The sequence below is a fragment of the Prionailurus viverrinus genome, chromosome C1 (genome assembly GCF_022837055.1).
Source record: "Prionailurus viverrinus isolate Anna chromosome C1, UM_Priviv_1.0, whole genome shotgun sequence".
NCBI lineage: Eukaryota > Metazoa > Chordata > Mammalia > Carnivora > Felidae > Prionailurus > Prionailurus viverrinus.
Genome location: NC_062568.1, coordinates 209,148,245 through 209,166,181, shown reverse-complemented (window position 1 = coordinate 209,166,181; position 17,937 = coordinate 209,148,245). Strand labels below are relative to the sequence as shown.

Genomic DNA, 17,937 nt, shown 5'->3' with positions numbered 1-17,937 from the left:
AAATGTCTTAAGACGAGAAAATTGTTAGTGCAGAATTCCCTACGTGGTGGAAAGTATCTTTCAGAAATGAAGGAAATTGAAAGATTTCTTAAAAACTAGGCGGGGAGTGTATTGCCAGCAGATATAGTCTATAAGAAACGCTAAGGGAATTTCTAAAGGGGGAAGGAATATGGTACGGGACATAAAACTTGGATCTACACAAAGAAATGACAAGCACTGGAAATGGAGTTAATGAAGAAGTTTTATTTTTTACATATTTTTAATTGCCCTGGAAGGTAACCGACTAACGCAAAAATACTCTTCTGCTTTTGTGGTCTATGTTAAAATACTGCAAAGGATTGGGGGAGGCACTGGAAATGTGCTGCTGTGGAGGCCTTACATCAGAAGCAATATATTATTTGGAGGTAGAAACTGATTTCTAAAAGATGTATGTTGTGAAATTTAGAACAGCTATCAGAACTAGTTTCTAAAGAAGCAATAAATGTCATTTGACGAGATAAAGTGGAACTTAAAACATTTAAAGCAAAATGAGGCAGAAAAGAAACAAAAACCCAGATGGAACAAGTGGAAAACAGCTAGCAAAGTGGTATACTTTAATTCAGCTATATCCATAATCACATGAAATGTGAATGGCCTCAATATACCAGCTAGAAGACTGACATTGTCAGTGGGTGAAAAAACGAGAGGCATCTGGGTAGTATCTACAAGAACTCATTTTGCAAATAAAAATATAGGTTACGAGCAAAAGGTTACAAAAGATTCACATGCTAACAGAAATAAAAAGAAAGCCGGAAAGCTGTATTAATATCAACTAATGTAGACTTTAGGATCATGAACTTTATCAGGGAGGGTTTCAGAGGGATATTGCATGACAACAAAGTGGTTGATTCTCTGAGAGCATGTAACAGTCCTAAAAGGTTATGCACCTAACATCAGAGCTTCAAAATACACGAAGCAAAAACTGATAAAAACTTTGAGAAATAAACAAATCCTCAGTGGTAGAGACTGTAACAAACCTCTCTCTAATTGATAAAACAAGTGGACAGAAATTTAGCAAAAGTATAGAAGATCTGAACAACACCATCAACAAGATTGGCTTGAACATGTATGGAACATTCCAACCAACAACAACATACTTATTTTTCTGAAGGGCACATGGACCATTCATCAAGATAGACCTTATTCTAGGCCATAATACAAACCTTAACAATTTAAAAAATATATAAATCATACCAAGTATATTCTCTGACTTGATTAAACTAGAAATCAGTAACTGAAAGGTTTGTCTAGAAAATTCCCAAATGTTTGAAAATTAGAGAACACATATCTGAGTAACCTACAGGTCAAGGTCTTAAAGGGAAGTAAAATCATCTTGAAAGGAATGAGTTGAAAAGACAAAAAAAATTGTGGAATGAAGCTAAAGCAGCGCTTAAAGGGAAATTGATATAGCATTGATCGTATAAGAAAAAGAAAAAAGGTCTCCATCAGTAATCTAAGCTTTCTGCTAAGAAACGAGAGCAAGAAGAGAAAATTAAATCCAAGGTAGGCAGAAAGAAGGAAATCTTTAAAACCAGGTATCGATGGAATTGAAAATAGAAATAAGAGAAAATGAAATCAAAAGCTGATAAAAATAAAATTAACAATCTTTTGGCCATACTTAATCAGAAAAGAAGACAGAAATGGCCAATATTGGGAATGAAAGATCACACAGTTGTTAAAGTGACTACAAACAACTCTATCCCCCCAACTTTGGTCTGTTATTTGAAAGAAACAAGCTATCAGAACTCAGTGAAAATGGGGCACCTGGGTGGCTCAGTTGGTTAAGCATTCGACTTGAGCTCAAGTCATGATCTCACGGTTCATGGGTTTGAGCTCCGCATCTGCTCTGTGCAGACAGCTCAGAGCCTGGAGCCTGCTTTGGATTCTGTGTGTGTCTCTCTCCTCCCTCCCTGACTCATGCTGTCTGGCTCTCTCTCAAAAATAAATAAACATTAAAAAAAAAAAAAAGAACTCAGTGTAAAAGTAATAGGTAACTAGAATAGACTTCTGTCTACTACAGGTACTGAATTTGAAATTGAAAACCTTACAAATGAAAACTAGGCCCAGATGCTTTCACTGGAGAGTTCTGTCAAACATTCAAGGAAGTAATAATTCCAGTCTCTACATAATCTTTTTGTCAGAAAATTGAAGACAGAAAAAAAATAGAAGAAGGAAGTTTGGAAAGGAAACTCCCAAACTCATTTTATGAGCCCATTAGTACCGTAATACTGAAACAAGATAAAGACAATTCAAGAAAAGAGGATTATAGACCAGGATCCCTCATTAACATATTTGCAAAATCATCAAATCAAACTCAGCAAAGTATAAAAAAGGCAAATATATCACAATCAAATATGACTTATTCTAGGAATGCAAGGTTGGTTCAATATGTGAAAGTCAAGCACTTTAATTCTTCATGTTAACAATAAAAAAGACAAACCATCAGATTATTTTAGTAAATGGAGAAAAAGCATGTGACAAAATTCAACATCTACATATGATAAATATTCAAAAATGAGAAATAGAAAAAGAATTTCATTAACCTGACAAAAAGGCATCTACAAACACCTACAGCTAATGTTATGCTTGATGGGAAGAGAATGCTTTTACCCTAACCTAGAGAACAAGCCAAGGGTATCCGCTTACCATGTCTTAATATTAGACTGGAAGTCCTGTCCAATGTAGTAGGCAAGAGAAAGAAATAAAAGACATACAGGTTGGAAAGGAAGAAATAAAACACTTTCCATTCACAGATGACATGACTACATAGAAAAATTCTAAAGGATCTACAAAAAAAAAAAAAACAACTACTGATTTTAGCAAGGTTACAAGATACACAGTCCATGTGGAAGATCAGTTAAATTTCTGTGTACTAACAAGGAACAATTGGAAACAAATTTTTAAAAACTATGCAAAACTGAAATACTTAAATACAAAATCTAACAGAAGATATGAAATAATCCATATACAGAAAACTGTAAAACATTGATGAAAGAAAAACTTAAAAGTACTAGGTGAATGAAAAGATATATCAAATTCATGATTTAGAATACTCAATATTGTTAAGATGTCAGTTCTCTCCAGGTTGGTCTGTACATTCAATGTAATTCCAATTAAACTCTCAGCAGGATTTTTTTTTTTAGATATCATCAAGAGGATCCCCAAACTTATATGAAAAAATAAACTAAAATAGCCGAAACAATTTTGAAAAAGAAAAGCAATGTTGGAGGACTTACTCTATGTGATTTCAAAACTTACTAATTAAGGGGTGCCTGGGTGGCTCAGTCGGTTGGGCGTCCGACTTCGGCTCAGGTCATGATCTCGCGGTCTGTGAGTTCAAGCCCCGCGTCGGGCTCTGTGCTGAGAGCTCAGAGCCTGGAGCCTGTTTCAGATTCTGTGTCTCCCTCTCTCTCTGACCTTCCCCCGTTCATGCTCTGTCTCTCTCTGTCTCAAAAATGAATAAATGTTAAAAAAAAAATTAAAAAAAAACTTACTAATTAAGACAGTGTGATATTGGTGAAAAGATCAGTGGGACAGATTAGAGACAAAACAGACTTACACAAATGCAGTTTTTGACAGGTGCAAGGTCAAGTCAGTGGACAAAGGATAGTCTTTCCAACAGATGGTACTGAATGATTAGACATCCACATGTATTAAAAAACTGAACCTCAACACATAGCTCACATGCTATACAAAAGCTAATTCAAACTTGGTTATAGACCTAAATGTAAAACTTAAAACTATAAACTTCTAGAAAAAATCTTACGAGAAAATCTTTGTGATCTTGGGTTTGGCAAAGAGGTTTTAGATACAATATCAAAAGCATTTTTTCAAAAGAAAAAATGGATGAGACAGGCTGTATCAAAATTAAAAACTTCTCCTTGAAGGACATTAGTAAGACAATGAAAAGACAATATTTGCAAATTATAGGTACAATAAAAAAATTCCTATCCACAACACATAAAAAACTGTCAAAATTCGACAATAGGAAGATAAACAATCCAATCAGAAAATGGTCAGTGGGTGCCTGGGTGGCTCAGTTGGTTGAGCCTCTGACTCTTGATTTCGGCTTAGGTCATGATCTCATGGTTCGTGAGATTGAACCCTGTGTTGGGCTCTGCACTGATGGCACAGAGCCTGCTTGGGATTCTCTCTCCCTCTCTCTCTGTCCTTCACCTGTGCACATGGCACGCACACTCTCACTCCTCTCTCAAAATAAATAAATAAACTTTTTTTTTAGTGGTCAAGAGATCTGACACTTCCGCAGTGAAGTACACCCAGATGGCAAATAGCATAGGAAGCCATGCTCAATCTCAGTCATAAGGAAATGAAAACCACATGAGATACCATCACACACCAATTAGAATGGCTAAAAAGTAAAAGACAAAGTACTGACTATACCGAGTTGTGGCAAGAACTGTGAGCACTGGAGCTCTCAGTGCTGAAGGTAATGTCAAATTGTACAGCACTTTTGAGAAGTTTGGCAGTTTCTTACAAACTAAACATTCTCTCTTTTGTTATATGACCCAGCAATTCCATTCTTATTTACTCAAACAAAAGAAAAACTCGAGTTCACACGTAAACTTGTCTATGTGTTTATCACACTTCATTCACGTTCATCAAAAATTGGAAACAGCATAAGATGTCATTCACCATTTAGGTAAATGGTTAAACCGGTCCATCTACACAATGGAGTATTGCTCAGCAGTAAAAGGGAAGGGACTTGATTCCTACAGCAACATATATGGATCTAAAATGCATTTTACCAAGTGGAAGAAGTCAAAATCAAAAGGTTACGTATTCTACAATTCCATTCTAGAAAAGCATTCTTTCTGCATTGACCACAAAGGGACAGCTGAAGGGAAATTTCTGAGTGATGGAAACATTCTGTTTGTTACTCTGGCAGTAGAAACACAACTTTGTGTGCATTTGCTAAAAGTCATGGATCTGCATACCTCATCCCACCCAGAATGTAGAGGAAACCCAAAGTGATAGGAAGCCTGTGACAAATGAATCTAACTGCATCACAAATAAATGGCATTAAAATACTGAGGGTGTAAGGAAGAAAGGAGCTAAGTAACTTTGGAAATCAGTGTGTTAACTGGATACCCAAGGACTAAATACAAAATGCAAATGGACATGAACACTGTAATCAAGTTGATAAACTTGTTTCTTACCCGAGTATGGCTTAGCAATTCCAAAGGTAATTTAGACGTAGGGTAGGTTGAACAAACAGGTGTGTATGTTATAGATAACAATAGATTCCTCACTATGAGAGAAGGAACTTACAGATCAGCAAAGAGGGAATGTTAGAATTGACTCTTGGTGCTGGGTTGGAGTTGAAGGTGTCAGCATGAACTCGTGCCTTTCTATTTAATGGATGCATGGACAGATGGATAGACAAGGGTTAGCATACATGCATTATATTTACTGGTTTTCCCCATTGAAAGGATTTACAAGGAAGTCCTTGTAGAAATAGGAAATTGCTATCAGTGGTCATTATGCTGTACACCTTAAACTTACACATTGCTGTATGTCAGCTATATCTCAATAAATCTGAAAGGGGAAAAAACATTCACAGTAATAACTGCTGTGGGGAATATCCTCCAGTGAAAGCTGAAATTAATTGAAATATTTTTTAATTGTGGTATATATATATACGTATGTACATGTATACACATATACACATGTATGTATATATTTTTTCACCATTTTAAAATTTTTGGGCGGGGTCCTGGGTGGCTCAGTCGGTTAAACATCCGACTTCAGCTCAGGTTGTGATCTCACAGTTCGTGGGTTCGAGCCCCGTATCGGGCTCTGTGCTGACAGCTTAGAGCTTGGAGCCTGCTTTGGATTCTGTGTCTCCCTCTCTCTCTGCCCCTCTCCTGCTCACGGGCTCCCTCTGTCTCTCAAAAATAAATAAAAATGTTAAAAAAAATTTTTTAACATTTTTATTTATTTATTTTTTAAGTTATTTGAGGGGGAGAGAGAAAGAGAGAGCAGGTAAGGGGCAGCGATGGAGAGAGAGAGAATCCCAAGCAGGCTCTGCACCATCAGCACAGAGCCCGATGTGGGGCTCAAACTCATCAACCGTGAGATCATGACCTGAGCCAAAATCAAGAGTTGGAAGCTTAACCAACTGAGCCACCCAGGTGTTCCTTAACCATTTTTAAATGTGCAGTTTGGTGGCAGTAAGTCCATTCAAGGACTTTTCCAGGGAGAACTCTGGCAGACAGCAGCTTAACCAGTGATGAAGGCTGACAACACCCACAACAAAATATGTCAAGGTCATGTACCCCTGTGGTGTGGGGCACGGGGAAGGGCACAGCACCTCTGCAGGAACCCTCCCCAAGATGCATAACCTCAGCCTCATCATAGAGAACATCAGGGAAACTCACATTAAGGGGCAGATCAGGAGAGACCAGGAGAGACTGAGACATTGACACTTGATATCACTGTGAATCTCAGGTTGGATCCTGGAGCAGAAAATGACAGTTCATGGCACAGCAGGTGAAATCCAAATAGGCTGTGGTTGATTGGCAGTGTGCCACTGTGAATTCCTTAGTTTTGTTCATCCTGTTACAGTTCTGCAAGATGTTACATTAGTGGGTGCTGGGTAGAGGGTATTTGGGAACTCTACTTTTTTGTAGCCCTCTTCGAGTTTAAAATTATTAAAGAATTAAAAGTATAAACGTTCATAAATGAAAGTTAACAAGTCATCTTTCAGTTAATTCCCTCTAGAAATTGAGTGGTCTCTTCCAACGCAGCTCAGATGACCTTCATTAATAACAACAACAACCATGGCTAACCCAGCCCCTCAGCAGTACTGAACATAGTTACTCGTTCCTTGAACCAGTTTACCTTCTGGGTCTCTGTGACGCCATATTTGGCGGGCTCTCTCTTACCTGTCTCCATGCTCTTCTTCCATCTCCATTATTAGCTCATTGCTCTCTACACAAGGTTGAAGTTCTTCAGTGCTCCAGCCTGAGGCCGTGTGTCTTCCCTGTGTACCTCTGCTATCCAGTACGGCAGCTACTAGCCACATTGGCAATCTAAATTCAAATTCTTTACAAATAAATAAAACTTAAAATTTAGTTCCTCAGTTGCTGTGGCCGCATTTCAAGTGCTTAATTGTCGCATGAGGTGTTAGTGGCTACCATATTGGACAGTACAGATGAGGAACAGTTCTGTCATTGCAGGAAGTTCTGTTGGACACAGCATCTGCCTGGCAGCCCTTTACACTTCACGTTGTGTCTGGTTGCCCCCGTCCCGGTGAGGCCAGGATCAACCAGTTGGCAGGTAGTGTCAGCTCAGTATTGTAGAGTCTCCATCAGCCTTTTATCTAATAGCCTTATTCCTCGATAGTCTTTGCTGAAACATTTGTTTCACCCCTTTTTTGTAAAAAACAAAAGACAAATGTGATCATTTTGTGTGGATGCCTTTCTGTATCAGTGCATTTTTTTTTTTAGATCTGACCTTGTTTTTAATAGCTACAGAATGTTCTACTGAATGTACACATGCTAAAGGACCTGGTCTAATTTTGTGGGGTAAGTTCATAGGTATATTAATATTTTTAATTACACATCCTTTCCATTTCAGATGAGCAGAAGGTCTCTTCTGCCTTCCAGACGTTGAAAGACGATAGCATGCATGTGGAGTCTAGTGAAGATTGGAGGAAAGACCAGCATAGCCCATCTTATCAGCAAATAAACTGCATTGATAGTGTTATCAGGTGTGAGAACTGCCAAATTTTGAGAACATGCCAGTTTTTCCAAAAGCATACGTTGTCTCTGTAAGCACACACCTTCCATCGTACTTAATATCTATTGTCTTGATTGTTCACTATAAGTCAGTAAGTATTTATGGAGTACCTACCTACAGTTTATAATAAATTGAACATTTCAAGGGATGCCAAACAGGAAGATTGGTCCCTTCTTTGAGGGAGCCATGGCACAGTTGAGAAGACAAGACCTTGATGATAAAAATTAAACGAGCCAAGGTTTGGAGATCAATTCCAGGCCACAGTAAAAGAGATGTGACACTCCAGTGATTCAGGCTGGGAGAGTCAGGGAAGACTTCATCAAAGGAGAGTGTAGGGCATACCCACGCAAAAGTGCCGTGAGAAGAGCAGAAATGTGGGAAGTGGCAAAATTAGGGGCCAGGGAGGCACACGTGACCTAGTTATGTTGTTGCAGATACCTGAGGAGCTGCAACGTTCCGGCTTTGAAAAGGAAGAGCGCGTCCTCTTCATCCTCGGAAGACAGACAGAACCACAAGGCAAATGATGCCCAGACCTTGCACGGTAACGCGAGTGCCCTCCTAGCCAGCCAGAGGATGGGTACAGAGCCATCCCTTTCTGGTTTTCCTTCAAGGTTTGGTCTCTACTTATTTCGTGAATCACCAACAATCCTGGTTTCCTATTGCTCCTTAATGGCCAGTTATAAACACCTGCAAACTTGGTCTTTAACATAAATTTCCTTTGAGGATTTTTCTTTTCACTGTCGGTTTCTCTCATGCCCCCAGCTGTGCCTCAGACCCCAGCCACAGCTCACTTGGAGATGTCTACTGCCAGGCGGTCTGCAGACGCTGCAGGACACGCCCCCCGGAGCCTGTCCCCGGCGGCGCTGAGCCTGGGCTCTGGCACGAGCCAGTGTAGCTACGGCAGCACCGTTGTCCACGCCCCGCCGCCAGAGTCAGGTGCCACGTTTACCTCCTGCTCTAAAGAACACTCCTATGAAATTCGGGGTCGTGAGAAAACACGTCATTAATATCAGTTACTTAAGAATGACTTCTGGATTATAATTACGTCGTCTTTTCTTTAAATCAGTCCGTAGTTTTGGAAATACCACCTTTGTATCGGTTACATAGTTTGGACCGTATTTCTAAATCATTGTCATTTGTTGATCACATCAGCTGACACGTGGAAGGCACTTAGAACTAACAGAACCCAGTGACATAGTAGTAAGTCCTCAGCAAGTGTTAACTATCACTAATGAGGTTGTTTATGAGGCTGCCTTAGGTCACTTTGTTGTTGCCCTTGAGAGAAGGTGTCCTTGTCAGACTGACATTGGCCGTGACCAGATGGACCGTATACACATCCAGATTTTTATATTGGCCTGATAACAATGAGGAGAGTGTGTTCAAAACTCTCTTCCTTTTGAGCGCCTGTGAGGAGTTGGGGATGCCTGTCCCTGCTCCTTCAGACTCCACTGCCCACCCCCCAGGCTGGATGCCACGCCATGCCACAGTTCTTGTGGACGTTGGAAGGGGGCTACCCAGCGGCCATCGGGCGAGGTGTGCATGTGTGCATATGAGTGTGCCCCACGTTCTCAGTGGGGGGCGGGGCAGGTGGGAAACCCCTGAGGGCCTGTGGGGTGTTAAAAAGGGTTTTTAAGAAAACAAAGGAAAAAAATATCTCTTCCTTTTAACAACATAATGACTTGGTAAATTCTTCTGATGTCTACTTTTTGTTCCTTTTTACTGTCTCCTACCCTTTGACTTTGTCCTTACAACAATTTGGTGGATGAAGTAGTGGTGACAGAGGTGTTAAATCAGGTTTTTGGGTTATCTGACTTCTTGTTGCCGGTCTTCAGTGGCCCCTCAGGAAACGTGTTGAGCTCTTATGGTGTGCAGCCATCTGTCCTTAGTCTTTCATAGGAATTAACTCATCTAATCTTGACACTGACCCTTGGAGACGGAGAGTACAGTATTGACAGGCGGGCTGGGGGTCGGTGGGAAGAGACCAGAGACACAACCGTTGGAGCTTAGATTATGTTTCTAATGAACTGAAAATAGAGTTTTATTGGAGCTGAGCCAGTCCCCCGGGAAAGAGCAGCTGCACAATTTTTTAGTATACCTTTTCTTAATACTTTCGATTCCAGTGTGGACATAATAGCTGCCGGTGACTCAGCCCATACAAGGTGGGGTCTCCTCCAATGGGGAAAGATTTTGTGGTCATGCCACTATACTTTTTATAATCTGGTGTGTATTACCATTTTGAAAGATTGATAGTAAAGCCTGTAAGCTCTCACTGAAGGGAATTTATTGATAATTGTTCTGATCTTAAACCAATCTCAGCATCTGTGGGACCACATCTTTCTTCCAAGGAGAAGAAACAGAAGCACGGTCTCTGTAAAGTATCTGTATGTCTTTTGCTCTCTGAAAAGCCTGATTCGTGCAGTTTACACCCTGACTCTAATTAAACGATCGGGTCTGAGGACCATGACTCCAAATGCATTTCCCTGCAAGCTATGGCCTCCATTTCGTATACACAACAGTTAAGGCACAAAGGAGTTAAGTGACTTGGGCAAAGTTATGTAGCAAATGAGTGGCAGAGAAGGAAATCAGACATTAATAAGCAGTCTCCAGAAACCATTGCCGTTAACATATTTTTTAATCCATAACAGGGTCAAGATGGCCTGTGAAATAAAGCCAGGAGATAAGTTACAGTGTAATTTTAAGAAACACACAAATGATCCAAAAGAAGGGCAGAAAAGGAGGAATAGAGCAACAACCACCATCACCAGAGGGAACATGTCAAACCCATAATAATAGCTCTAAATCTAACTGTATCCCCTCCACTTAAAAGGCAGAAATTGTCAGAACAGATTAAAAAAAAAAATCAAGACCCAGCTATATACTGGCTGGAAAGTACAGTTTAAATATAATCCACCAAGGGATTGAGGATAAATGAATGAGAAAAGAGGCACAATGCAGATGACGAGCACAGGAGGACTGGCGTGCCAGTGGTGATAAACTAGAGTTCAAGACAGAGTCTTCCTAGAGATGGTTCATAGTGGTGAGCAGTTCACCAGGGAGACACAACAATCATAATACATTATGTGTATTCGCTAATAGCAGAGTTTCCAAGGTAGGAAGTAAAAATGGAAAGAGTTAGAAAAAAATAGACTTTCCATAACCATTGAAGAATGTAACACTGCTTCTGTGCAGTTAATAAAACATCTAGTTAAAAAAAACGAGTAAAGCAGTAGATTATCTGAGCAATGCTGTCATTTACATTCAGAGAACATAGCACCCAGTATGTGCACAATACGAGTTCTTTTCAAGCCTACACCGTGCATTCATTGAGGTATAAAATATGTTGGACTGTACTACGTCTCAAAGTTAAAATAACGTTGTACATACTATGCTCTCTGGCTAGAGCTAATTCAGTTAGAAATCAGTGAAGCCCTCTGGGGTTAGAGTTTTCTTGGCAAAGTTTTTAACTACAGATTCAGGGCTGTTCAGGTTTTCTACTTGTTGAGTGAACTTTGTTATTGCCTGCCTTTCAAAGACTTGGTCTGTTTTGTCTACATTGTCAAATTTATTGGAATAAACATGTGCATAATGTTCTCTTCTTTTGACACCAGTAAGATCTCTAATGATGTTCCATCTGTCATTTCGGAGGTTGTCACCTTCATGTCTTCTCCTTTTTCTCTGATCATTCTGGCTGGAGTTGATCGATTAGATTGGCCTTCTCAAAGCACCAGCTTACAGTTGCACTGGCTTGGTTCATTGTTTTCATATTTTCTATGTCACTGATTTCTCCTCTGATTTTTACTGTTTCCTTTCTTCCACTTTCGTTTTATCTTGCTCTTCTCTTTCCAGTCTCTCAACGTGGAAGCTGAATTGATTTTGGACATATTTCTTTCCTAATTGATTAAAAAAAGTTTTCTTAAACTTTATTTATCTTGAGAAAGAGAACGAGGAGGGGAGGGGCAGAGAGAGAGGGAGAGAGAGAGAGAGAGAGAGAGAGAGAGAGAGAATCTCAAGTAGGCTCCACACTATCAGAGCAGAACCTGATGTTGGAGCCCAAACTCATGAATCGTGAGACCATGACCTGAGCCAAAACCAAGAGTCGGATGCTTAACCAGCTGAGCCACCCAGGTGCCCCTCCTAATGGATTTTAATACAAATTTTCTTTTTTACCTCTAGCTGCGTTACACACATTTGGCTGTATTGTGTCATTTTCATGGTGTTCAAGTACCGGCTACTATCCCCTAACCATCTCCTTTGAAATCACTTATGTCATCATGTATCTATATTTGCTATCATATATTACTTCAGTACCACATATTTGGGGGCTTTCCACAGTTCTTTCTGTTACTGATTTCTAATTTAATCCCCTTGTGGTCCAAGAAAATACGAAACTCGAATTCTTCTGTATTTGTTGAGGCTTGTTTTATGGTCTGTGATGTGTTCTACCTTGATGGCTGTTCTTTGTGCACTGGGAAAGAAGGTTTATTCTTCTGCTGTTGGTTGAATATTTTCTCAGTGGAAACCAGGTCAGGTTGGTTGATACTGTTGTTCAGGTCTTGTCTGTCCTAACTAGTCCTCTCAGTATTTGTTCTGCTTCACAAGGAGTCCTGAAATCTCTGACCGTAATTATGCATTTGTCCATTTCTCCTTGTGGTAAAACTGGTTTTTGCTTCACGTGTTTTGAAAGAACTTTTTATTTTGTGCATAAATGTTTAGCCTTCTTCTGAATTGGCCCTTTTTTCATTGTGAAATGACCTTCTTTATCCCTTGTATAGTCTTGACTCTAAAATACACTCTGTCTCATATTAATATATTCACTCTAGCATTTTTTAAAATCAGTATTAGCATGTTCTATCTTTTCTGCCTTTTTGCTTTTAACCCAGGTATGTTTATGTTCAGAGTGAGCTTTACTTTCATGGCTGCTTAGGGACTTAGGGTATACATGTTCAATTGTTCATTGTCTACCTTCTGGAAATACTGTATCACTTCAGGTATAGCATAAAAATCCAAGAATAGTGTACTTCTGCTTCCCCCTTCTGGCCTTTGTCTGTTGGCATATGTCTTACTTCCACATATGTTATAAATCCCACCCCACGCTGCTGTTGCTCACGTGTAGGTACTGGTTATCTCTTCAACTATTTACCCATGTGGTTACCTCTAACAGTGCTCGTGGGGCTCAAACTCATAACTCCAAGATCAAGAGTCACATGCTCCTCTGCCTGAGCCAGCCAGGTGCCCCAGTACTATCAATTTTAAATCTAAAAAGACAACTCCAAGTCTGTCTACAGGTGTTTACTATAATAAGTTGTGGTATACACATAAAATGGAAGACTGTGATATGTAGACAATGTACAATGGCTGTCTTCGTGCTGGTAAAAGGGATGCTCCTGGGGCACCTGGGTGGCTCAGTCAGTTAAGTGTCCGACTCTTGATTTCAGCTCAGGCCATGATCTCACGGTCATGATTTCAAGCCGTGCATCAGGCTCTTGTGCTAGGCACGGAGCCTGCTTGGGATTCTTTCTCTCCCTCTGCCTCTGCCTTTCCCCTGTGTGTACACATTCTCTCTCTCTCAAAAAAAAAAAAAAAAAAAAGGCGGGGAGGGGATGTTGTTAAGTGAAAAAAACTGTAGAGAGTGTACATATTATATGCCTTTTGAGTAAAAATCGGGGTGGGGAATATGAATCTGTATTCATGCTTATTTATAGGTGCATGAAGAATCTGGACTGATATAGAAGGAAATAAAAGAAATGGAGTTTCTGTGGGGGAAATAAATGAGAACTAGATACATAGTAGACAGGAATGGGGAGCATTTACTAACTGCCTGTGTAATGCTTCTTGATTTTTGAACCACATGAATATACTACAGATTTTTAAAATTAATTCAAAGATAAAACATATTTGAAGAATTTAAGAAGGTAAAATACTTACAATAAGAAGATATTAATAAATGTGTATATGCACATTGAGTGTTACAACTCTGCAAAACGTATATGCGAGTGTACGAGGAGTTTAAAGAAAGGTAGAAAAAAATAAAACAACTTATTTGCTAGGTTGATGAAGTTTCTTATATTCCAGCTGTTGTAGTAATGGTTGTAAAAATTTATTGAGAAGCAGTTAGATTAGTGAAAATAAAATAAATGCAAATGATTGATAGCAATTAAAATTAAATCTGTCCCCTTCCACCTCAGCAGAAGCGACTCTGGCAGAGGATGCTGTCCCAGCGTGTGAGCCCTGGACGTCCGCGTACCTCAGAAGAATTTCAACAGGTAGGGCTCACAAAAGCCATGCTGTCAGCCCACGCACAGAAGGAGGAACAGAATCATGTTGATAAATTCCGAGAAAAGATCCTGTCATCGCCCTACAGAGCCTGTCTTCCGCAAGAAAGCAGAAGCAAAGCTAAACATTTGTACGTTCAAGGTAGTGACGTTTTAAAAACCGTGCCTCGGGGCGCCTGGGTGGCGCAGTCGGTTAGGCGTCCGACTTCAGCCAGGTCACGATCTCGCGGTCCGTGAGTTCGAGCCCCGCGTCGGGCTCTGGGCTGATGGCTCGGAGCCTGGAGCCTGTTTCCGATTCTGTGTCTCCCTCTCTCTCTGCCCCTCCCCCGTTCATGCTCTGTCTCTCTCTGTCCCAAAAATAAATAAACGTTGAAAAAAAAAAAAATTTAAAAAAAATAAATAAATAAAAATAAAAACCGTGCCTCGTTTATCAATTCCATAAATATGTGTAAGTACTGGGAGAGAGGAAGTGAGAATTGGAGGGTTGTTTTTAAGAAACACATGGGAGAGATGCTGAACGAAATTCCTGCCGACAGTTTGTTGTCTGGGATAACGATTTCTTAGATGCTGGATCTGAGAAGCTGATTTGATAAGAAAGTGATTGAGAGATTCTGAAGTAAGTTTATTTTCTAGCAGCAGCTTTTATCTGGGCTCTTGCTTCTCTTTTTAGTAGCCGTGGTAGTGGATGAGGTTCCTGTTGGCAGGTGTCGTGTCTTCTTCATCTGCTTACAATTACCTGTGAATGAATGGCGATCTTCTCTTTTTTGGTTCTAGTTTCCATAATATGCACCCCCCTTCATCCTTTCAGGAGGCTCCGCTTCCAAGCAGCGCAGCACGGCCGGCCGCAAGAAGGGGAAGCACAAGGGGAAGAAGCTGCCACAGCTGCCGGGCAGCAGTGGCACTAAGGACGCCTTCTGTCCCCACTTGCGAGGGGACGTCCAGGACACACAGCCCTGGGGCCCCTCCCCCGCCTCCTCTCCGTGGGCCTCCGGCCTGTCGTTCCCAGCTCCTTCCCCCATCCCGGCCCTGGCCCGTGGGGGAGGAGGTCACGTGGCAGCAGTGGCTCTGTTCGAATGTCTGTCTGAGCCACGTTTGCCCAACTGCTTGCAGTCTTTTCCTGCCCCCCCTCCTTAGATACTTAGATACTTTGATGACCATTTTCCTGCACGAACCCCCTGTCTGTCCCCTTTTGTCACCATCCTTCCCCCCATATCCCTTCTTGGGAGCACCAGACTCTTCCGAAATTCCACCCTCAGCATCAGCAGTGGCTGCCAGCCTGGAACCCCCGTGGTCGGTCCTCAGCCGAAGGCGAGCTGAGGGGAAATGGGAGACGCCGCGTGAAGAGCGCGCACTCACTACCTCGAGGAGCAGCTCACCACTGTGGCTCAACTTACTGCAGGAAGACACGCTCAGATCCCGCGAATCTTCAGATCAGATGAGAAGGGGTATTTGCCCAAAAGCCAAGGATGTAAATGACACTAACTTCTAGCATGTGAGTGAGAATATAAATGTGCGTCCTCTTATTAAAATTAAGGCACTCACACCGGGGCCCGACACTGAAGGCCGAGCAGGTAATCAGCATCATAGCTGTGGCTGAGACTGTGTGCTATGATTTGCACTGTATCCCCGTGACGCCATGTAACAAGCAAGAACTAAAGAGCCTGCTGAGTCCTGGTTCCTTAGATACTTGGTAGTATTTCCCAAAGTGCTGTCTTTCACATTTCCTATGTGAACCGGGCTGCCCGCCTTTAAATTTTTTTTTTTTAACATCTGTTTATTTTTGAGAGACAGAGTGAGACAGAGCATGAGTGAGGGAGGGTCAGAGAGGTGGGTACACAGAATCCAAAGCAGTCTCCAGGCTCCAAGCTGTCAGACAGAACCCGATGCGGGGCTTTAACCCATGAACCGCAAGATCATGATGTGAGCGGACGTCAGATGCTCAACCGACTGAGCCACCCAGGCGCCCCTCCCCCGCCTTTAAAATGTGATATCCAGTCATTTAATTTGACACAGTCATTGCCTACAAAATGTATTTTCTTCTTTACAACTGGGGTTGTGTTCTGGTAAGTTGGGAGTAAACCATACTGACAAGACCTGAACTGAGTGAGTGTGCCCTTGCAGGCGTGGTTGAGGGACCGAGGTGAGGTGTGTATGGAGAAGGGAGGGGCTGCTGTTTGTCATTGACTTATCACTAGAGTAGGCAGTTTCTAGTTGGATACTTACACACATCGTTTTCAAAACCAAAAATTGTGTGGGTCATTTTCCCTTAACTTTTTTATCTCTTTACCTAAAAAGCCGTTCTCAGATATATTTATCTGGCTAAACTTTGGAATCTGATGTTCCTATACTTAGGTGTAGGAATCAAGACAAGTGTCAGTATTTACAATTTTCTTTGGTCTTCCCTTCAAGATATGATACCATTGTTGGACAAATGCTCAAAATATGATGATCCAGATAGAGAAAATATGCTCAATTTTGAAAGCCTGATATTAGTGCACTTGCTAGAATCTCATGCAAGGCAGTGTATCCTAGTGAGCAGAGCCGGGCTGTGGAATAAGACGCGGAGTCAGACGCTCTGTCACTTGATCAGCCGGTTCGCTGAACCAAGTCAGTCAGCCTTCCTTTGCCTTTGTTCCTGACTTGAAAAATGAAGAGACGGAACCTTGATAGCTTATTCTGAGGATTAAGTGAAGTAATGTTTACGTAGTCCTTCTTCCCATGCCATATAAGCTCAGGGTAGCTGCAACTTTGTTTCATTCGCTATAATACTCGTTTTGGGAATAGTGCTAAGAACTGACAAAACGGTCGGGACATCCGGGATGACAAAACAGCAGAATTAAAGTGTACGACCGTATGGCGCCTCCCGTGCAGCAGGTGCAAACCCAGCCATATATGTAATGTTCCGTGCAAAGGGACTTCGACCAGTGTTGGGGACAGGCTGAACTGTTTGCTTGCCAGTTATGTATGTGCTTCATTCTGTTTAACGTGCGAACTTCAAGATCTGCCAGTTATTTTGTAATATGATGCCTGAGATGTTAAAAATCTCTTCTTGTGGCCTTCCCTTCCGCAGCGTGTCGTAGGCAACAGCGGGAATAAGAACAGTTACACGGCATTACTTCACGAGGAGTCTCCTTCCAGAACAGGTTCTGCAGCATCAGGTAGTGGAGCAAAATGATGAATTCCCCACACTCTGTTGCCAGGAGATCACTGTGTAATGGGCCATCTGGTTTGGGCCCTGGTGCGGGAGTAATTTGTCTTTGTTTATAAGTTTATTATTTAAACTTATTGTTTATTGGGGTGCGTTTACATACGATAGAATTCACCGGTTCTGACAAATGTATGCATTTGTGTAACCGGCACCGCAGTGACCGTACAGAGCATTTCCATCGCCTGGAAAAGTTCTTCTGTGACCCTTTATAGTCAGTCTCTGCCCTGATATTCCAGCTCCTGGCAACCGCTGATCTGTTCTCTGTCACTGTAGTTCTGATTTTTTATCATTTTATGTGAATTGAATCATCCAGTATACAGTCTTTTGTGTAGGGGTTCTTTCAGGTAAGCCAGTGCTGCTGAGATTGATCCTTACTGGTGTTCCTTCCTATTACCAAGTACAATTAAATTGTGCGGACATCCGTTCACCAGTTGATGGTTACTCAGTTGCATTATGAATAATGCTGCTATGAACATTGAGTGTGAGTCTTTGTACACATGTGTTTTCATTTCTCTTTGGTAGATACATAGGAATGAAATTGCTAGGTCATGCGGTAAATGAATGATTAGCTTTATTTATTTATTTTTATTATTAAAGTATTATTGATATACAACGTTATATTAGTTTCCAGTGTACAACATAGTGATTCAGCAATTC

At 41.1% G+C, this 17,937-nt stretch overlaps 1 protein-coding gene across 1 annotated transcript in view; it reads left to right on the top strand.

The window, feature by feature from the left end:
• PER3 (period circadian regulator 3) overlaps positions 1–17,937 on the top strand; it is a 57,680-nt gene that overhangs the window by 27,100 nt on the left and 12,643 nt on the right. The window contains 9 exon segments of the mRNA XM_047868907.1: positions 7,639–7,771; positions 8,235–8,491; positions 8,524–8,736; positions 13,992–14,034; positions 14,036–14,217; positions 14,884–15,200; positions 15,202–15,560; positions 17,031–17,034; positions 17,143–17,230. Coding sequence (XP_047724863.1) covers positions 7,639–7,771; positions 8,235–8,491; positions 8,524–8,736; positions 13,992–14,034; positions 14,036–14,217; positions 14,884–15,200; positions 15,202–15,560; positions 17,031–17,034; positions 17,143–17,230 — 1,596 coding nt within the window.